Source organism: Notechis scutatus, chromosome 2 (assembly GCF_049901735.1).
Source record: "Notechis scutatus isolate UNSWTSFEM ecotype Mainland chromosome 2, rNotScu1.2, whole genome shotgun sequence".
NCBI lineage: Eukaryota > Metazoa > Chordata > Lepidosauria > Squamata > Elapidae > Notechis > Notechis scutatus.
The window spans coordinates 233,392,591-233,415,626 of NC_142010.1; the positions used below are offsets into that span (position 1 = coordinate 233,392,591).

The 23,036-nt window shown below is 35.0% G+C and overlaps 1 protein-coding gene across 1 annotated transcript in view; it reads left to right on the forward strand.

Annotated features, from left to right (window-relative positions):
- Window positions 1-22,582, forward strand: part of FCHO2 (FCH and mu domain containing endocytic adaptor 2) — a 78,241-nt gene extending 55,659 nt beyond the window's left edge. Inside the window, exons 17-26 of the mRNA XM_087958260.1 lie at window positions 3,669-3,763; window positions 5,528-5,631; window positions 5,730-5,856; window positions 7,279-7,390; window positions 8,272-8,427; window positions 12,037-12,169; window positions 15,677-15,876; window positions 17,793-17,857; window positions 18,902-19,066; window positions 19,697-22,582. Of these exons, the coding sequence (XP_087814386.1) occupies window positions 3,669-3,763; window positions 5,528-5,631; window positions 5,730-5,856; window positions 7,279-7,390; window positions 8,272-8,427; window positions 12,037-12,169; window positions 15,677-15,876; window positions 17,793-17,857; window positions 18,902-19,066; window positions 19,697-19,719 (1,180 nt within the window). The 3' untranslated portion in view covers window positions 19,720-22,582. The remainder of the gene's footprint in view (window positions 1-3,668; window positions 3,764-5,527; window positions 5,632-5,729; window positions 5,857-7,278; window positions 7,391-8,271; window positions 8,428-12,036; window positions 12,170-15,676; window positions 15,877-17,792; window positions 17,858-18,901; window positions 19,067-19,696) is intronic.
- Window positions 22,583-23,036: the final 454 nt, after the last annotated feature.

Here is a 23,036-nt window from a genome sequence, read left to right on the forward strand (position 1 = left end):
TTCTTGAAAATTGATATTGTTTAAAACGTTAGTTGTCCATCTATCTTGTGAGCCTGCAACCTTCATCTAAGCCTTTTGAAAATATGTTGAACAGTATAGGACCTAAAACTAAGACACTGTGATTTGTTCTTGATACACTGATGGGGTTCCTTCTAACCAATCTTTTCTAAATATATACAAACTAGCTACTTAATCGTCCCTGCCAAAATTTTGCCTGTTATCAGTGTTTTACTGACCAGTCCATAGTTGCAGTTCCTGCTTTTGTTTCATTCTGTCTCCCCCTCATTTTTTAAAGACACAATTTGTCCTTCTCCATTCTCCTGGCACAATGCTTGCCTTCTGCTGTGATCTTTCAATTATAGAAGCAACAAAAAAGGCTCATTTACCTCTGTCAGAAAGAGATTTCAACCTCTTTAAACATTCTTAGGTATAACTGATCTGATCTTGGCAACGTAAAATTGTTCATGGTAGCCAAGTAGCTTATTTTCTCTTTATTTACTTACTCCTTGTGTCAGTTGTTCTGCTTAGATCCATTTGAACTCAGTTCTCTGTGAAGAAGACTGAAGCCAAATAGTAACTGAGGAACTCTACTTTCTCCCTACTCCTTTGCTGTCCTACCATATTCTCCAAACATCAGGTCCAACCTTTCCTGTTCATTCTTACTTCTTTGGACAGAGGTAAATGAGCCTTTTTTGTTGCTTTTATCTTCTCTGGCAAGCCCAAATTCCCAAAATTCTTTTGGGCATTCTACTCATATTAATTACATGCTAGTATACTTCTTGATGATTGCAATCAGTTTTTCATTTCCTGTGCATGTTCCATTTAACTCTTAACTCGATTAAAAATAAAAAATCTCTAAGCACCCATAATGGTTTCTTAAGTTTTTCTTCTCATTGGAATGATATGCTTCCATATCTTATTTTAAGAGCAGCATGACCAGCCCTTGGGCCAAGTGTGGCCCTAGTAATGTGGCCCCACAGAATCATAAACTGCTAACATTATTCTGTGATTTATATGCATTAACTATATTATATATTTTATATGAAGTTGAAAACAATTTCTCTTCACTCTGTGTGGCCCAGGTAAGCCAAAAGGTTGGACATCTGTGTTTTAGAGCATTTCCCAGTTCTTTGGTTTCCCTTATATTGAGGATTTCTCTAGCTGAGAATCTTCCTAGTAATTTATTGAAATGGAATCACCTGAAATCTAGTGTAGAGGTAAAATTATGTCCCAGTTGTTCTTCCTGTGGTATCTAACTTCATGATTATATCATTATTTCTTCCAAAATTTTGCATTAATTCTATTTCTTCAAATGGTTCTTCTCTATAATTAGGGTCATATTTTTTATTTTATTAAATTTAAAGATTTATCTTGCAATTCAAGCCAGCTATAGAAGTAAAAGAGCCAGTCAATAAGCAGTCAAGAAACAACAGCAATAATCATTCAGCAACTTTCCTCTTCCTTTACTCTTCCTCTCTTTGTTCACTCAGTCAGCCTAATGGTTTCACCTTGGAAATAGGTCTGATTCGTAATAGTTCTCAAATATATTGTTCTCATTTATGTTCTCAAAATAAATGCTAAATCAGAAACTTTCAGAAACTTTTACAAGTTTAACAGTGCTAATTGGGATGGGGAATTCTGTCACTAAGTGACATGGTCCTAAAGCATAATGTCACATAGCCACGCTGACTTACAACAGCAGTTGTGGTTGTTAAGCAAATCCCACAGTCATTAAGTGTGATGTCTTGTGGTTTCCATTTGTGGACTTCTGCTAGCTTCCCTCATTGACTTCACTTGTGTGAAGTTTCATTGGAAGGAAATATGTATTTACTGGTTGGATGTATCCTTTTTGTCTGCAAACTATTCTGCAGAAAGAGTTGCTTATTTATATTTTTGTTTAAAAACTAAAAATCCTGGGGCACTCAGCAGAAACTGTCTTACTTTTTGGAGGGAATGAACCTGCATATCCACTAGTAAAATCAAAGGCCATTTTGAAGAGGATGGAATGTTTTAGATCAGATTGTGCTTAACTGTAGCTGTGAAGACTTACTATGAACATGTCCTATTATTTTCTCTGCATTTGCTTGTATATTTATACTAGTTTTATATTTTTAATATGGTCAGATGACTAAAGTTTGTGTGTATAAGTATGTGTGTATAATTTTGATTTTTTAAAAAGCCCTACTTTCTTCTCCATGCGTTATGTTAAATAAGGACCTGTCCTGAACAGTCAAGATTTTTATTCTGCAAAGCTCAATATATGAGAAGGACCATCCTTTGATTCACAATCTGCAATAATAATAGGCAGATCATAGCCACAATTAAAACCTTCAGAGTAAGCATAGTGAATTGTCTTGTCTCTGATGCAATCCCAGTTAGTGGCTGTCCCAGTTAGAGAACCGGACCAATAAAAATCTCTTAAGATTCCTATTCTTACATTTATGTTTTCTGGAAGGGAAATTCAAAGGTATGTTTATGCAAGATTATTTATGCCAAAATACTTTGGAAATCAATAGTACATGACCTACTTTATTGTCCATTGTATTTAAACTGTCATTAAGACTTAATTAGATCTCTTAATAGCCAGACATAGGAAAGCAGATCCCTATTTTCTTCTTCCTCTCTTGGCAGTTACCTTAGATATGATTTTCAGAAGAAGCTAACTTCTTCTCAAAACTCTTTGCTGTTCATCACAAAATAATTTGGTTTTCCCTATTTAGAATCCTATCTAATTGCAGGGGAGTATTTTAAAACAGCATTGATAACAATTAATTATAGTTAACAAGTTTACCTTCATTTATTGATGCTTATCTTCCAAGAGGCACCATATAAGAAGATGTTAATCCTACAGGGCAGATCAGATCAAGAAACAGATGCTGCATAGACCTAAAACAAATGGTTTATATGAATTGCATTTAATTAAAATTTAAGTATTTTATTGATTTTGTTTTTACATAGTAAGTTGTTTAAGAATCTTAGCAATTCAGTAAATTATTTCAGTATATTTTGAATTTGCTTAAATTATAATTTTATAATATTCAATTTTATTTTTATTCTAATTGCCTTAAAACGGTACTCAGTTGTACTTACCGTAATATTAACTAGCTAACTGAGAATACATTTCTGTAGTTGTTAATGAATTTGTGCACTGTCAACTATAATTATACACCTTTCTGTAGTAAGATGACCTAGGGCGGACAATTTTGCATCACCCAGTTGCTTTCAGATACCAACCCTGATCAATATAACACATTATCAAGTTTTGTGCAGTAGTACTCAGAATTTGTCTGATAAATTACCTGTTCTCAGGCCTCTATAAATTAAATTTACTGAACATTTAGTTCTGCCACATTATAGTGCCTTATAAGTTGATATTGCTTTCCACAAATTATCTGTTGCTTCCCTATACCCATCTAAAGCTTCTAACCCTTCTTTTAGATTCTGTTAGATTCTTGCTTTAAATCTTTAATCAAGGCTTCTATTTTATTTTATTTTTACTCTTGATATATGTTTTTGATTCTATATGTTTTTTAATGATTATATCCCACTGTCTTTATGCTGGCCCATGATTGTAATAACAATTTGATTGATTGGTTGATTGATTGTAGTAAGATACATTTTATACATATGTATAATTTGAATTTATTTTCTGATGTCTTGTTCATTAGGAAAAGCAACAATGACCTCTTGGCATGGGATCCACTCTTTAGAAATTCTGGTGATTCATCTTCCCTGGCCTCAACAATGTCGTCGTCTTCATCTGGTAACATTTTAATCAATGAAAAATTGAAATTATGCTTGCTTTTTTAATAAACAATTATACTCTACATGTGCTATGTAAAAGTATTATAAAATGTACAATTGCAGTCATTCAAATCTGTACTTTTTCATGATAGGATAGTTATTTAGAAGAGTAAGATAACTGTAGGAATCTTTTTACACTTTATCACATCTAAACATGCTATTCTCTCTTTTCAAAGCTATCTTTTTGATAAAAGCTCTTGCATATGCCATAATGCTAACAAGCACTATTTCAGATGCACAGTAAATTTCGTGAATTATTTATTTAGCATATAGCATGCATTGTCAGGGATAGAATGGAACAACTTGGTATGGCCAACCGGAGGGGTGAACCAAGCTGGTGGGTGAGCGAGTGGATGGGCAGAGCACAGAGCAGCAGCTGCGGGCTCCCCCTTTTCACACTACCCACTGCTACCACTGTGCTGAGTTCCGTGCCATTAAGCAGTAGGCAAGGCAGATGGTGGGGAAGCAATGCTGGGCAGGCACATCCCATGCTTCACATCCACTGCTACCAAACTGCCCAAACACCACTATCACTGCTGAACAGCCCGCAGCAGTGGCAGGGTGTGTGAAAATGGAATGTGTCCAGCCACCCCTCCCCCCGCCACCCGCCCTGCCCAGCACACTGCCGAATGGTACAAAAACTGCTACCCCACAAACAGCCTGGTGTGAAAATGGGAAGTCCCTGGCCACCATCACCACCACTCTGCACTCTATCCTCTTGGCTATTTCCTCTAGCTACCTGCAGTGAGTTGTCCCTGCAGCGAATTGGCTGTGTTGAGTTATCCTGCAATGACTTGGTGGTGCCAGAGGCAACTTGACATGGTGAGCAGGCCATGCAGAGCTAGTCATGTTAACTTGTCCTAGACCCATCAGAGAAATCTACAGTCCTGACAGCCTAAATTGCTAGTTCTTTATGTTTGGCACTTCCATGCCTATCTTTGGTGCACTGCAGGAACGAACTAGCTTACAACAGCTGACTAGCGGCACTCAGATTGCTGTCTCTTCCAAGTTTCTCTGCAAGTCGCACCTCACATCAGGTTGCGTTGCCTCGCATCTGGCTTGGTCCCATATCAGCTTCTACTCTTTCGCACATACAAACACAGCTAGGGTTTTCCCACTGCAGTGGTACCAATGTATCTACTCGTAATATTGCATGCTTTCAAACTCCTTGGTAAGCAAGAGCTAGGAATCAAGCAACGAGAGCTCACTTATGGAGCTGGGATTTGAACCACATGAGTGCAGATCATTTCTGGCCAACAGTTCCATCATCATTAAGCCACTGCACCACCACATTGCCTGTGCTAATTGTTAAAGTTAATAGTGCAATATTCATTAAACAAGTGAACAATCCCCATATTAAAGTAATATTTTCTACTAGTTTCAACAACAAAATATTTTCTATATTTTGAAACTCAGTAATTTAACTGATTAGTAACTATTTCTACAATCTTATTACAATGTGATTCATTAAAACTCATTACTGATGCTTTGAATATATAATAGCTATAAACAAGATAATGGGAATTTTTCACAGTTCATAAGCTATGGATAATAATTTACAGTTATATAATTCCAGTAGTGTGGTACCTATGGCTGAACTATTTTTAGTTGAGCTGTTTCCTGACTCTTAAAATTAATCTTAGATGTAAATATTTTGGAACAATTTGCTGTTATTTACTAATTAATTGTACATACGCATTAATATTCTGTAATTGCCTTCCAGGAAGACCAACAACACCTCTTTCAGTAGGAACATTAGTACCTCCCCCAAGACCAGCTTCTAGACCAAAGTTGACTTCAGGGAAACTCAGTGGAATTAATGAAATTGTAGGTTCATTACATCTTAACCCTAATGATGTTTACTTCTCTGATCATAGCATTGTTAATTGGAAAATAAGATAATGTTTTTGAATTTTGTTTGTTAGCCAAGACCATTCAGCCCTCCTTTGACCTCCAATTCCAGTCCACCTCCATCAGCCCCTTTGGCACGAGCAGAGAGTTCTTCCTCATTATCCTCTAATTCACTAAGTGCAACAAATACACCCACAGTTGGTAAGTTATAGTCTGCCATGGTAACATTCACATCTTTTTTAGTTTCTGGAAAAAAATTATTATTTACAGAAATGTGTATGCCACTCAGTTTCATTGTCTCAAGGTGGTTTATAAATGTATAACATAGCATCCAAGCAGTTACACATTCACCCAATACAATCAATATCTCATAAATCAAAAACTATCACCAGAATTAAAATAAAATAAAAAAGAGGCAATCCCTAATGCCTAAATGCCTGCTGTGATGTGCCTGCTTTTTTCAACTTTCCAAAACAATAATTGCAGGACCTAAAACCCAACCAGAATGATTTCAGGCAGTGCTATTTTTCTGTCTCCACCTAACTAGATCTCAGTGATACATACCAAACCTGTCTATTTTACCATAACTAAATTATAAACACCCTTATTGTAGATGGACATGGTATTTTTCAGGAGCAGCTAGATTCCAAAGCTCCCAACAATTCAATCACTTGGACTCACAGTAGGTGAGACTTGCAACACATATAATGGTAAAAGTTCCACATTTCTGAACTTATAAAAATCCACTGAGAAACACTGCATTTCATTTGTTTCATTTCATTTTTCATTTCATTTTTACACTTGTGAGGGGAAAATATTTTTATAATTTCTCCGCTTATTATGATCTCATCTTACTATGATTTTGGAATTGATTCTAAGCTCTTTTTCATAATTGCAGATACCTGTGTTTCCCTGAAAATAAGACCTTGTCTTACACGTTTTTTGCCACTAAAAAAGCACTAGGTCTTATTTTGGGGGGGGGGGCGTGTCCGCTGACCCACCTCACTTGTGCGCATCGCCCCTGGCCTCCTTTTCACTGTCAGAGGCCTTCGGGAACTTTTTGACTTTAGATAGTTGCAGATAGATCCGGAGTTCTGTTATCGGCTACAGAGACCTCCAAGAAAGGGCTTTAGAATAGGCCTCTGAGGCCAATAACAGAGCTCCGGATCAATCCAGAGCTCTGTTATCAGCTACAGAGGCCTTCAGGAAAGCCTTGCTGGCTGCAGAAGAAATGGGCTAAGGTGTGCAAGGCCTGGCTGTAACTATCTGAAGATAAGTAGTAGGGCAGCTCTACTCCACCCTAGCTTAATTTTTACCCGTGCACCCGGGAGTGGGTGAGGTCTTAATTAGGGCTTATATTGTGTGCACATGTAAAAATCAAGCTAGGCCTTACTTTCTGAGTAGATCATATTTTTGGGGAAACGGTAATAACTAACTCTTACTTTGATATGACATTTTAAAATATTTTTGCATTGAATTTCCATTGATTAGTGCAGTATTTTGAATTCTGCATCACCTTATACATAATATTTAAAAACAAAGGTCATGAAAAACGTAACCGTAGAATTAACAACTTTAAAGTTAACATTGTTTAATTGAAGCCTACAATATTATATATTCTAGGAACTTCACGTGGTCCTAGCCCTGTCAGCCTAGGAAATCAAGATACGTTGCCTGTTGCAATAGCCCTAACTGAATCTGTAAATGCCTACTTCAAAGGAGCAGATCCCACAAAGTTAGTAAAATAGTAATTCATTTTGAATGTCATATTTTGCATTTTAAAAAGCACATAAGGTTTCCTTCTTAGTTTTGAACAAATTTGAAACTTCAATACTTAACTGATATATCCCAATAAATAGTAAATTGTATCTCATTTTTAAACAACTGTTACATTTTGGGAACACATAACTACTGCAGTATTTTCATCTCTTTTACTAGACTATTTTATAGACGTTTCAGGTTTACTTTTTTTTTTAAAAAAATCCATTCTTTCAACAAAACTCCATCAAACGTATTTCATGCATATACTTACTGTGGATTGGACTTTAAGAAAAATGTACATCCTATGGAACTAATCATTCCATTCCCCCAAATTCTGACCTGAACTTACCCTTGTCTTCTACAACCAAGGTAGTATTTGTATGTACTTGGTTGGGGTGAATGGGGTGAGTTGGTTGCACCAACGTTTTTCAAACTCGGCAACTTTAAATTGTGAGTTTCAACCAACATGCTGGCTGGGGAATTCTGGAAGATGAAGTCTACAGATCTTAAAGTTTCCAATTTTCAAGTTTCCCCAAAGGTATAGAATAGCATTTGTATGAATTCTATTTGGAGCATTTCCAAAGATGGTAACTATGCTTTGGATGCTCAGCACTTCCTGAAAATTGCAAAGTTGTTCTGGGCAGGTTTATATGAGGAAAATTGGCTCCCCATTTTGCTTCATCTGAATTCTACAAGATAAGGCAGGCAACTGAGCTCAATAAATTAAAAATGGCAGCTAACATTTGTTTACAGTTTAAATGTATAAATGTACATTTCAAATCCAATCATATATTTTATTATGATTCCAATAATTAGCTGTAAAAGTAACTTTTGTCTTTTTACATTTTTCTCTAGATGTATTGTAAAAATAACTGGTGATATGACAGTCTCATTCCCAAGTGGGATTATTAAAGTCTTCACTAGCAATCCATCTCCTGCTGTGCTTTGCTTTAGGGTAAAAAACACAAGCAAACTAGAGCAGATTCTTCCAAATGCGCAACTTGTGTACAGGTTTTGTATCTTTTATTTGTTATAAAGCCATACTTTTTATTATCTTTTTATAATTTAATTCTACTTGAGTTGGAAAGTATGCTTCTTTCATAAATACCCTTATATTTTTTGCATTTAAGTTTTACAATTTAATTAAAAAATTATTTTATGATTGTGATAATTAAAATTAACTGTTAACTTCATAGAGGTATTTCATTTCAGAAAACTGTTTGAAATAATGTTAATCCAGTTTTCAAGATGGATTTTTTAAAAAATCCATCTATGCTATGCTAAACTATGTTATTGTGTTACGTTATGTTATGATGTTATGCTTATTGCTGTTCAACTTGAAATACTGTACTTCTAGAAAGGATTACAGAATAAATTGAACATTGCAATGTATGGTCTCAGATTATAGTTTAAAAATATCTAACATAAGATGAAAAGGAAATAGTGAAAAAACATTATGACCATGTAGATTAGATGCTGTAGATTACTTGCCATGTAGATTAGTTGCTGTAATGTTCTGAAACATTATTGCTTATTGATTCATAGTTTATTTTACAACTTCTTCAAGAAGTGCTTTTGCTCTTGCTATTGAAGCTTGATCTGCTCTGTCATTAACTGAGGAAATTAGGCATTAAGTAGAACAACTGCTAATGTGTTAGGTTTAAAGGTCCATCAGCTTCAATGTACCATATATGGCCCCATTTTTATTAGAATACATTCTGACAATTACCTTGAAGCCATTCTATAGCTACCAGTTTTATTTAAAGTTGGCTTACTTTCCAGATATCAACATCTGTAATTTTTTTCCAGATAATTCAGGATATTGGCAAGGCACAAGAAAATAATATTTCATCTTTTAGCAACTTTCCCTAAATTTTAGTGTGGTTGAAGCAACTCCATATAAATATTACCTATCATGCACACCTGCCATCAATTACAAAGAGAGATGGGTGGAACTTTGTTTTAAAATTGCCAGTCATCATAACCATATGGTGTACTATTAACACATTTTTGTGGGAGCAAATGTCTTTCTCTTTTATCTCCTTGACAACAAGAAAGAGTAATGTATGCCTTACTAAGCATATCTATTTTTGAAGCAGCAGATACAAATAGTTGAACATTCAGAAGACTATAGGTCTTGTCATTATTTGATTCTGAGTTAAGTTCTGTTGTTCTTTTGTGTCTGCTGATTTTTCTCAGGAAACTTTGATTCAGAAATGAAAAGACATTCCCATGAAAAAGAGGTTCTCCTGTTATTTCACAGCATCAGAGGAGGATGAGGGTCTCTGTCTAATTGGAGATTAAATTATTTTGTCAGGACTGAAATTCCACATGGTTTCTCTTCTACCCCTCTCCTTCATTTTGGAGACAGTAGACTTCAATGATACCTACCTTGAGATTGTTTTTATTGCAACTTTGGTATCAACATTCTCACTTTTGTCTTCTTTTTAGATGGATCAGTGTTATAATCTAACAAGGATCTCTTATGTTTTAAAAAAACTCTAATCATAATTATTTTGCCTAATTTAGGAAGTCTCTGTCTCTTTGCATAAGGGCATCTCAGGAACTGAAATTTCACATTTCAGGAACATAATGAAGATGCCTTAATTTAAAACCAAAATCAAACTGCACATAGGGAAAACAATTTATATAGGCTAAGGAAACAGAATTATATCTGAAACTATTTATCAGGAATAAAAAAATTTAAATGAAAATCTAATTTTTAAAAGAAAAAACTTTGATCACTGCAGCTTCCAGAACAAAGAGTTCTTTAGTCCAAAACCTAAGAGATGGGGTGGTGGTGGGGGTGGTGTTACAATGTTCTCTTTTTTGTTGCAAAATAAGTTCAGTTAAAAATAACACGTGTCTCTGAATTATTTGTGGAAATACCTCTGGAAAAATAATCTACAATCTGAAATGCACCTGAAATGCAACTTGCAGAAATAAATGCAAAATAAGATCTTATATCACTGTTTCCCAAATCTAGGTAAATTACCCAAAATTGAGCGAAAGTGGAAGATTTTTTGGGTAATGACACCTGGATCCATTATCAGATCAGTACAGTGACACTTAAATTGATTTAAAGTGTTGTGTTTTACCTACGTTAGTTAAAAGGAACATTTGATAAACAGTTTTGGATAATGAAGGAGAAAGTTTGGGAGGCACTGGCTTAGATCATTTATCATTTCCAGCAGTTCCACTGCACAATGTCATGACCATTGACTTTAAAGACTTCTTGGTGACAGTCATTTCATCCCAAGTATCAGGAGATGTACATAGGTTTTATACATAGACCAACACATACTTACAATCCTATAAAGAAAAATATATTATGCTAGAAATTATATTTCTGCCCAAAGTGGTCTTGAAATTTCAAGTAAGACAGTTAACTCTGCTACCATCTGTTTCCTCTCTTTTCTGATATTGAATAGCTTTCTAATCTCGGACATCAGTTAACATACTAGCTTTCCATCTGGCCTGTGGTAAGGTCTCTGTATAAATAAATTATGTCGGTCTCTGCGTTTATTGCTTTGCTTTTAATGATGAAAGATAGAAATATCTTCTGGTAGTTTCAAGAAACCAACATTTTTTTCATATGAGATTTCTAAGGCTTCTTCAACATAAAAGAGAACATTATTATCTATAGCCATGAATTTTCTCAATCTTAGTAACACAGATGCATGTTCTCAACCATGTATTTTTATCATGATATAATTGGTGCACTCTGAATAGAGAGGGCTCTATTGGTCCCAAGAACATGAAGAGAATGACAGGGTTACCTTCTACATCGCATAATGAAGCTTTTTTTTTTTCAACAAAACCCTTAGCTTTGGAAGATTCCTGATATAGGTTCTATATAGGTGCATACACATTTTCAGTACATGAATGCAACAACATGGAAATAAGTCTCATATGGTCCTTAATACTGCAGTCCCTATTAAAATGAGATATAGCATAGAATATAGAAATAATTTAATGCCACAAACATTTCACAGCAATTGAAAATTATTATTTATAGTTTTTATTGCCATTAATTGAAAATTATCATATAATACTTAAATACTCAAATATTAAAAATGATTTGCATCTACTATATTTTGATTATCTGGCATTATTCTCATATTGGAGAACAAATACTGGAGTGGAGAAAGATTACAAGCCACATGGTGGATTCATGGTAGAAAGAACATTGAAATGCAGACTGTCAAACGTGTATGTAGCTTGGTCTTCAAATCAGTACACTATAAAAGTTCTTAATTTTATCTTAAAACAAATAGAAAAAGTTCTACCTCAGAAACATATGCATATTGTAAAGGCATAGAGTAGAGCTACAGTTGATATTTGAATACACATAATAACTTGGATAGAAAAAAAATTGGAAAGGAAAAAACGGAGAAGAGTTCAGCAGTTAGTGTTTTACAGCATCTTTTTGTGTTAGTATAAAAAGTTATACATCTTTAAATTATGATATTAAACAGAATTCTGCTGTATGCTATAAGCAAATTACATGTTTTGTGCATGCAGGATTGGGTAGTAAAATGTGTTCTTCATCTTTTGAAGTATTGTCAATGTGTAAGAAAGGTTTAAATATATGTTTTCATGCCTCCATTTTGTTCACAGTGATCCATCACAAAGTGATTCCAGTACAAGGGATTTTTGGATGGATATGCAAGCTGTCACAGTCTACCTCAAAAAGCTATCTGAGCAGAATCCTTCTGCTTCTTATTACAATGTAGAAGTTCTGAAGTATCAGGTAATTTTTGTATTTTGGTGTTGTGAATTTAAGATCTTAACAAGGCTAGATTGTATTGTTTGCTGGCATGAATTACCACCCTACCTCTCTTACTATGTATGTGAAAACTGTATTTACACAGATTGCTGTGCGCCTTACAGAAATAAGCCTATTCAAAAACGGCATAGCAAATTAACATAGAGTCTGCATTTTTAAATTTACTTTAAAAACTGAATCAAGCTATTTAACTAGCTGGTCAGCTAATCAACCAAAACAAAACTTAACCAGCACAGAAAGTTAAAAAATCTTATTGAAGATTCCTATGTTTGTTGATTTTGGAAAAGAGCACCTCACTGCATGTTCTCTTTTATGTTGGGCTTCTGTGTGTAACCATCTTAGTAGCCTTAGGATTCTGTCATTAGGAGCAAGCAGCCAGAAGTCAGCTGATGAGCTATCCAGTACACTGATGAGTTATCATCCAAAGCTGTCATCACCACCATATATCACATCATGTCTGATACTTTTGGAATATTCTGTTTGCTCACTTTACCTTCTGCTTCAGGTATTCAGGTTGTGCTTGGGTGCAGGTTCATTGTTGCTAATCAGTAGCATGAATTATTTTATGTTGCAAGAAGTAGCAAGAATGATTGGATGTTTCCTGAGCAGATACTTAGGAATCCCTAACATCAAAATGTTTTAGTGTCCTTGTTCCTGCTGATTTGCACTTGCAAACAGCATGGTAAGGTCTTCAAAATCCTTAAGTACCTTTATGCTACACTGCCTTCTGGCCTGCAGCAAACCTTCATTAGTGGTGGTAAGTTATTTGCTGATTCCTCCAAGTTCCCAACATTGGCAGCTGTGGACTCAGATTTACTAAGGAATCTGTCTTTTTTCTTCCTGTTACTCTCAGCCCCTAGGCTGTTATCAAAACAGAATGGGCTGACATGGCAAAAAGTCAGCATCATGCCCTTTCTGCTTATGCTAGAGGGAGTGTCAACTCAGCACTAACCTTAAAATGTTCTATATGTCTCAGTCTTTTGACTTCCTTTTTCAGCAGATCTTGCCTTCCCTACATACAATATGTCTTTATATTCCACAGTCATGGTTTGGGAAATAAGATTTCCATACTGTGGAGAAGATGAATGTCTTCTTCAGGAAACTTCAGGAAAGAACCATAAAATGATTGAATCAGAAAAGGAAGCCTGAGTTTGAAAAAAAGCTATAATAGCATTGCTGTCTCGTTTGTATACATAAAATGCTATGTAATTTGGAATATTTTTATTCCCTAAATAAGAAAATACAGTAATTTTGTACTAATGAGGATATTATCTTTTAATAAAAGAAGGGATGGAATCTCTTTTAGTGAATCTGCACAATACACACTTTTAAAACCACATTCAAAAGCATATTTAAGCAGCTTCTGAAATAGAATATAGGGATATGGTATTGTCTGAAACAGGTAGTCATCCAGATACTAACGAACAACCACTCCAAGCATAGTTGCTTGATCACAACACCCAATCTAAATTAGCAATAGACTCCATAATAGTTCTCCAATCTGCATTGTAGATTTATTGTATTGTATATTTATGTATCCCTAGAAGGTTCCAGCATCCCATATCTATCGATGTTACTTCATTTAATTTTAGCAGGGGTGTATTTACAGTATGGAGCAATTAGCCTAATGGTATGTTGAAAACAAAAGACTAATTAATTAAAAGTCACAAAACAAAGTCTAGTTATAGCACACAACTCAGCATGGAAGATTTGATCCTAGCCTTACCTACACCTTAACATGAAGATGAGTGCACAAAACAGCCCTCCAGCTGACTTCAGTGGTCATGGGGCACACATTATTTTAGGTATTCAGGGCCTTAAAAATAAGCACATTTTGAACTGAGTCTGGAAATGATTAACAACTGCTTAAAAAGAAAGAAAGATGTCAGATTCTCAGAGTCCAGTTAAAACTTTAGCAATTGTATTTTTCACTCAGTGAATTTTTCAAAGATAGTCCTACAACAGTTCACAGTAATAAGTGTAGTGCCGTGTTTCCCCGAAAATAAGATCTATTCTGAAAATAAGACCTAGTTTGATTTTACACATGTGCCCAATATAAGTCCTACCCCTGAAATAAGCCGTAGTTAAGATCCCGCCTACTCCATTGCACCTGATTGCACAAGATGGGGCGAGTCACACAAGTAAAAATCAAGCTAGGGTGGGGATGGGGGGGGATGGAGCTGCCACATGTGCCCTGTACAAACTTACCTTAGGACAGTTGCAGCCCGGCTCTTTCACACCCTGACACCTGCCTTGCCATGCTGGTCCACTTCTTCCGCGGCTGCTTGCCGCCGCCTGCCCACCCTCCCGTCCCGCTCCCGGCTTCCATTTCACTGTCAGGGGCCTTCAGGAAAGGCCTCTGCAGCTCAGAAATGAGCCCCAGATTGATGCGTGCAACACCCCCCAGCCTCCGTTTCACTGTCAGAGGCCTTTTTACTCAATTTTTAACAGTTATTCAGAACTATATTCTGAACACTTCAAGAAAAAGCAGAGTTAACAGAATTCTCCCTGTCCAGGCTAGATGATCAGGGGGGAGACATCAACAATAGTTTACAAGTACTGTTGCTGAGAAGATCCAATAGGTTCAACAGAATCAACAAAAGAAGAATCAGGACTCCTCTTTACTAGTTCCTAGTTTAATAATTTCCTAGGCCAGTCAAAGCTATTAGACCCCAAAGAACCATCTTTAAAGCTTAATGCTATTTAACAATTTCCTATTACATTACATAGAGTTAAGTAATAGATTAAATCAGGCTTGTCCAACCCGCGGCCCACGGGCTGCATGCGGCCCAGGTCAGCTTGTAATGCGGCCCAGTGCAATTTTTTATTTTTTAAGAAATTCCAAAGTTTCAAGTTACACTGCCGGCGCTTGCGGACGGAATGCAGCCGGGGCACATCACAACGGTGACGCCAGCGCGCTTCACCCGCACCATCCACTATATTAGCTCCGAGAGGCCACATCTTGCGGCTTGTGCTGAGTATGGGTGAGCGCGTCACAAAAGTGACACCAGCGCGCCAGCTTCACCTGCCCCCCGTCTATTTTAGAAGCTCCGACAGGCCACATCTTGCGGCTTGTGCAGAGTGTAGATGAGCCGGTTGAACTGTATTGCGCTGCGGCCATCACTGTCGCACAGCGCTCCCCCACTGTTTTTGGATGATCAGGTATCGTTACTGTTATTTTATTTTATGTGCGGCCCAAGCCAAATTTTCATCTTCTAATGTGGCCCAGGGAAGGTGAAAGGTTGGACACCCTTGGATTAAATAATTCCAACCTAGGGCATTTAACTATACAATTATAATTAAATAATTACTAATAACAATAATGAAAACATCTCAAAATCTCTATGAAATTAACTTCAATAATAATTGGCTTTTTAGAGACCAAAAGTATATGAAGTGAAAAATGAACTTCGGAAGTCATGAGATTTCTCAGGATTGATCCTAAAAGTTGTTATTTTATTATTTTCAAAGGTATTATCAAACGGTATCCAGTCTACACCTCTGAATCTTGCCACATATTGGAAATGTAATGATAGCACAACTGATGTAAGAGTTGATTACAAATACAATCCAGCATCTATGGCAATGCCAAGTATGTTATCCAATATACAAGTCATTGTACCAGTTGATGGAGGTGTAATAAACATGCAGTCACTTCCACCAGCAAAATGGTAATTTTTTTATGATTGATACTACATTAAATTCATATTAAGATTCTTGTCATGTCTTCTAAAACCATTTGTGAAATACATTGATTATTGGTGCTTGAAGCAGTTCTCATGGAACTGAAAGAGAGAAGTGTTGTGAGACTAATGGGAATTTTATGATGGGGTAGGTATTACAGAAGCTTGGTTGATGCACAAAAAGACATTTGCTGCAGATCCATTTCTGGGATGTCTAGTTACTGGATTGTGGAATTTTTGGTCTGCTGCTGTTTCTAGTTAATACTGTATCTGTCTGGAATAAGACTTCATCTATTCACAGTATTCTGGTACCACCCTACCTGGTGTGAACCACCCTACCTGGTGTGTAAAACTGAAACATGATTGGAAAGTGGTGGGTATTGGCCTTGTCAGAGATTTATCTTCTGGATTTTAGGTCTTGCAGAAGTCTAGGCATGAATGATTGCTCTTTGCACGATGAAATGCACTACTCCAGTGGTATATGGATACAGAATAATATAGACCTGGCCTTGGAAGTGAGGAAGAAGAAATGAGAAAACCAGTGGGAGATGAGGAAAGTTTGAGACTACACAGTCCTGAGAAAAAAGGAGAAGCTTTGACAGATTTTCAAGATTGTTGTCAGTCCTTTGACCTATGCATGGTCAAGAAACAGGTGTTTCAGGGATTCCAGTAACCTTTTTAAAATGATTGTAGGACAGAATAGCAGAATATTTGAAAGCCTACCTGAGGCTATTATGAGTTATTTTCGCATGCTTTTTCTCAGGACTGTGTAGTCTTTTTGGAAAGTTCCTCCCCTCTCCCCCTTTAATAAGTTGATAATTCCTTCCTCATTTCCATTCTTCTCAATGAATGAAAGTATCTTTATGTAGTACTGAACTGTAAGGACAAGTTGAGATAACTGCTAGTGTAGTATCCAACTTACTCAGCAATGGCTCTTTTTAAATTCCTGGATCTTATCATAGGATTGACTATTGGTAGAGATTTCTATGTTGTTGGTGTTGGAGGCCTATAACTCCTTTGTCATTTGATGACTATAAAGATGATTAAAATTCCATTACACCCATGGGCTTGTCCTAAACAATCTCAGCTCCTGTGTATTTTGTGCACAACACTTGTTTATGATTACTCCAGTGTTGTGTGCCTTTAGAAGGAAGCTGCCAGAAAAGATCTTCTGCTAGCTTGGGTTGAAATGGTAACGGTATGCTGATGGTATTGAATTATATATCAGCATCCTAGCCTTAACCAGAGATGCTTTGGAAATCTTGAATTAGTATCTAGAGATTGCAAGGTCCTGGATGGGCCAAAACAACTTTAAATTCCTTTCAAAAATATCTCAGCTCATTGGCTACCCTGGTGATTTCTCTAGAAGGGATCATTGCTGTCTGAAGGAGCAAGTCCACAATTTAGGGATTATCTTAGTCTCGTGGCTCCTATTGGAGACAACAGATAAAAGCTATGGCCAAAGCATTCTTCATTCAGCTAAGGTGATGCACCAGTCGCAGCCTATTAGAATTGTGAGACCTATACCCATATTACCATCTATATCAATATTGGGCCGCCTTTGACCATACATTGGAAACAATATTAGTGTACAATGCAGCAGTTAGGATATTAGAACTATATTTGTCATATAACACCAGTTATTTGGTGGCCTCATATGCTACCAATTAGTTTCTGAACTTAATTCAGAGGCGTGGTTATTACACATAAAGCCATGAATAGCTTGGTTCCAAGGTTACATTAAGGATTGTCTTTTCCAGTGGGAATATCTAAAATCTGTTTGAGGCTGATATCCGATGCATACTTGCATTATATTTTTAATTACTTGAATACTTGCCTAAGAGAATAGATGCAGAGTAGCAGTATGGAGAACTGCCAATATATGATATATATTTTTCTTATAGGAACTCAGAGCAGATGAAAGCTTTGTGGAAATTAGCTAGTATTTCAGGAAAATCGGAAAATGGCGGTAAGAAGAAATGTTTTAAGTTAACTGTTATAGATTAGAAAACTATCATTAGTATTTTGACAAAAAATAATTTAAAACTAAGCATATATTCTATATATAGAAATATAAATAATTATTTTTCTCCCCAAATTCTCCCCCATCAACACTATCATATTTTGCAATATTTTATGTATTTATTTAGAAAATTTATATATCAAAACAGACATTGAGCCTTATCTTTTTTTTCACAACAGCATAATTATGAGTATATACTATACTGAGTTGCAGAAAAATAAGTTTTGTCAACCTATCTCAATACAAGATAAAATGCAAGAAAAAAATGCAGTAATTCAAATTACTTTCAATTTAGAATGAAACATATGCTTTGGTTCACTATATTGAAATGAGATCTTCCTAAGCATGTAATAAAGGTGTGTGTAGATCAACCCAACAGACATTTGTATGTCTGTTTTGATCTGAGGTTTATACCAGATTGATCTACGTCTATACAATTGTATTGTATCTTTTTCTGTATGCATTAGCCACAATAAAGAAAGCTTGGTATAATTAGTCTTATATACTTTAAAAGATTCAAAAACAACTACAACTCCAATTAATACATATGCTAATAGAAACATGAGATTCAATAGGAAATGTATAAAATTACTCCAATTAATTGAATAGCCAAGTAATTTTTAAAAAATTATTGTAAAACAAAAATATATTTTGGTATAGAAAAATACCTAATTATCAATACTTGCAATATCATCTATTTATAAGAACACTGTGTTAAACATGAGCCGCTGTTATGTTCTGTAATAAAATCAGCTGATTGTATTAGTGTTTTGCAGCAATTGTAATGAAGAATTTTGAGGCACTTTCAACATGAAAAGAAATGTTGAAAGTGCCTCAAAATTCTTCATTACAATTGCTGCAAAACACTGGAGAAATTTTTGTGGATTTTTTAAATGTATTATCAGTCAAAGATCAATTGTACTGTAGTACTTATGCTAATAAGCAGACTTCTTTATTATTTCTCTCTCTCCTCCTCCCCCCCTTGAATAGGCTCTGGCTCTCTCAGAGCTAAATTTGACCTTTCTGAAGGACCCAGTAAGCCAACAACACTTGCAGTGCAATTTATCAGTGAGGGAAGCACCCTTTCTGGAGTAGATGTTGAATTAGTAGGCACTGGCTATCGGCTTTCCCTTATTAAGAAGAGGTTTGCCACTGGTAAGAAGGATAATGTTCTTCTGAGGATAACCTATAGAGCTAATCTGACATTCATTGCTGATTTAGAATCATAAGTGTAAAACTTTTTGTAATATGTGTTTGCAGTTCCATAATCCCGTTATCAGTTTATTTATCAAATTTATAAGGCTACCCACTGCACAAATAGGCGACTCTGGAATGGTGTGGAACAAAGTTGTTAAAATGTGTTCTACTTTGAAAAAATATGCACACTATTTTGATTAAAACATGTTTGTATGTGTCTGTGTGTAATATAGGTAGTAAGCACTGTATTTTCTGCCCATTCTTCTGGTTCATTTAACAGTTCAACACCCTGGAAAACTCTCCTCCTATGTGTAAGGGCAACAAAGGGTTTGCATGATAAATCACACCAGGTTCCCTGACTGCAACAAAGCAGTTCCCAAGGATTCTTCCATCCTTAGAGCCTGAAAGGAAATGGGAGGATTCATGCAATTCATGAAATCCTAATTTTAGACGGAAGGTCGGGGATCATCACTATGAGGACTGAAGTAAACAGTCCAGGATAGCAAAACATGTGGAAGCCTACTTTAAAAAATTACTTTTGTATTAATGTTTATTGAAATACTAATTGGAACTGTTTATGTCTTTCAGGACGATATATGGCAGATTGCTGAACAGCCTGTTAAGAAAACTAGATTATTTTCCAATGAATAAGAAGTTTATTCATTCTCTTACTATCTTTCCAACACTATTTTAACATGCATTAATTTTTGAAAACACATTGCATTGTTTTTGGAGTTTATACCCAACAAAATGCACTTTTGAAAATAAGTCAGTTTAAAAAATATTCTGTTTTGAAATAGCACTGAAATGAACTCCAACAATATAGAAAATCAGATGCAATACTGGGAAACAAGATACTGAAATACTTAGTAGTAATGTAGCCTCAGAGCCAAATAGCAGTTATGTGTGGTATTTAAAGTGTGTGATGCTTTGTGATACCTTAAACAAAACTATATTTTAACTTTCTATAAATATTATTGAAGTATATTTTTCAATTTTCAATATTGCCATTCCATAAACAAAACAGTGGCAAAGTATTTTTTGTTTTGTTTTTACACTTGTATATTCATGTGTCATATCTTATTAGAGATTATCTATAAAAATAACTTTATTTCCATATATCATACATAATTAAATGACCAGTGTTTTATAATAGATAATTTTTAATGTAAAGTGCAATGGTTTTTTTAACTGCAATGTACAACAGAGTTATTTACTTCTGCCATTAGGTAACATGATGGGAGTTGTAATTTTAATTAATGCTGTAGATTATTTATTTTTATATGAAATGTGTAATGTTTGTGCCTTTTCAAAGCTGTGCCTGTCAAATGTTTATGTGCTTCTCATTTCTTGTTTTCATTATCTAGATCTTCCTATTAGTAAACTTGAAGGAAGTAATCTTATGCTTACAGAATGGAAGAATCAATTGTGTTCTATCTTCCATGTACCCCTCAAATTTGCTAGGGAGGCTCTTCAGGACTTCTGGTGCCGATTTGGTGAGGTCATGAGGCATTTAAAGTGGAAAGAAGTCAACCAGCACACTACAATCTCTTTCACTGGAAGATAGGCACAATTGGATATAACTTGGCATTTGGAAATCAAAACAGAAAATAGCCTTTAAAATAACTTCTGTTGGGTTAAATGCAATAAATGCAGCCATTACAAAGGGAACCTTTTAACTTTTGTCAGTTACCATATAGTATCAACATTTAAAATATCACCAAAGATGTGTAAAATCCTGAAAGTGCATTAAATTTTAAAATAATAAAAAATGCTACACTTCTGAAAAGTGTAGAATTTCCTCTTCTAGCTACAAAAAGCTGGATTTCATATGCTTTCAAACATAGAATGGATTTAAAGTGTTGCTTATGAGCAGCAGTGTTGTTTTAAAGATCTGTTTTCAGTAAAACAAAAATAATTATTGATAATTTCAATGTTTTATGACCACAAATAAAGAAGCAAATAATAGCCCTAATACAAAGTGACCCATTTATATAAGTTTAATGCAAATTCTGTTTTTTGAATGTATCTATATGCCTTTAAAAGATTAAATGCAGAAGTCAAAAGTTATTAGGGCAGGTGAATTATATGATCAACAGCACCAGAGATTAAGTACTTTTTCAAATTCTAGTTCCTAACAAAAGCATACATGAAAATCACTAACTCTGGATAATACTCTAATGAATAAAACAGTGCGTTAAGATGTCAGTGTTTTATATAGCCACTAAATTTTGATGAATCCTTAGCACACTACAAATACAGTTAGATGTGTTCTCTTCTATTGACATCAAAGTAATGAATACCTAGGATAAATGGAATATCTTTTCCTACCTTTTGTGAGACCATTAATCTCCTACAAAAAGTGGAGAGAAAATATCAGTGATGTTGGAGGGTGGGGGTGTCAGACACCTGAGATGTGGTCTTATTTTTAAAGATACATGGATCGATTATTTTCTTTTGTTTTGCTTTTAAAATGAAACAAACCTTTGCCATCACTTCATGTGACAGATATACCTTCAGCAACCCAGCAACATTCATTCTTAAACTGGGATATAAACGTCTCTGAGAAAGATACTAGGTTATGACATTGTAATGTACAAGATACTCTGGCTCATTATTGGGATAGGGGGAAATGGCAGCTAATTTTTTTTCCTTAAGAAAAAAAAAAGCCACTTTATTGTTTGATTTTCAACTCTGGCCCCTCAAAATTCTTCAGTTTCACATTTTTAACCAAAAAGGAATCCAATTGTAATTGTTCTCAGACATAAGTACAAATACTGAAAAGAATGAATAATTCATATATTAATAATTGATTATAGAATTGCAGTCAAAAATTAGTTTTTACATATTTGCCTTGTTTTATAAAAATCTAAGATCCCAAGATCTCATTAGATCCCAAAAATTCACATAGTGAATTTTTATATTGTAGAATAATGTGTTTTGGTGGAATTTTTAACGGGATTTTAGATGGTACAGACTTTTAATGGATTCTTAATCGTAATCTGCTAATGCAATCAACTATCTGAACAGTTGAATAACTTTTAAAAGTCAGTTTGTTTTGTCTTCCATTTTAATCAAGTATTCTTTCTAAATTAGTGCTAACTTTCAGCACCTTCTAGCCTTACTACCAAATGTTCTCACATATTCATAAAGGCTGCAGGTTATAATTTTGAAGCCATGCAATTTTATATATAATTTTTAAAAAATACTGTATCTAAATATAGATATAGATGTGTATAAATAAAACCTGTCTGGTGGAAATTTCATGTAGCAAGCTGGATCTTGCTTGTTTATAAAGATATCGCCTTTGTAGCTGCCTCTTGGGAGAATTTGTAAACTCAAATCTGAAAGGTCTGCAGGTTCTACAAACTGTAAATTAGAGCAATATAAATCTTAGAGAAATTGTAAATACATCTGATCTTTTACAAAAATGTTTTCAAAATTGCACCTATAATAAACATGTAATATATAACAACCTGATTGTTGCTGTTTATATGATTTCATTACATTATGCTGAAGCATTCCATGGACAGTCTTCAGATAAAATATAATTTGATTCTGCTTCACCGTTAGAATGTGTTCCTTTTCTACATATTTTTAGCACTATTATGGCTATATGTTAATGAGCTTACTACTACCAGACAACATCAGTGCTCACAGTCTTTTTTTTCCAGTTTACTCGTATCAGAATGTAAGAAAAAAAAATAGTCTGTTCCTGTTTCCTTTTAGTTTTTTGTTGAATAATAAAAGTCATCTCATCCTCATTATATACAGAAAAAGAAATGGCTAAACTCCCACCACTTTTTTTTAAACGTTTTTTGTATTTCTCTGTGATTTGGGAAAACAATTGGGTGTGTAGCTATGAAGATAATGTAGTACAATATACATTTTAAAATGTAAACTAATTACTGTTAATTCCCCAATAGTT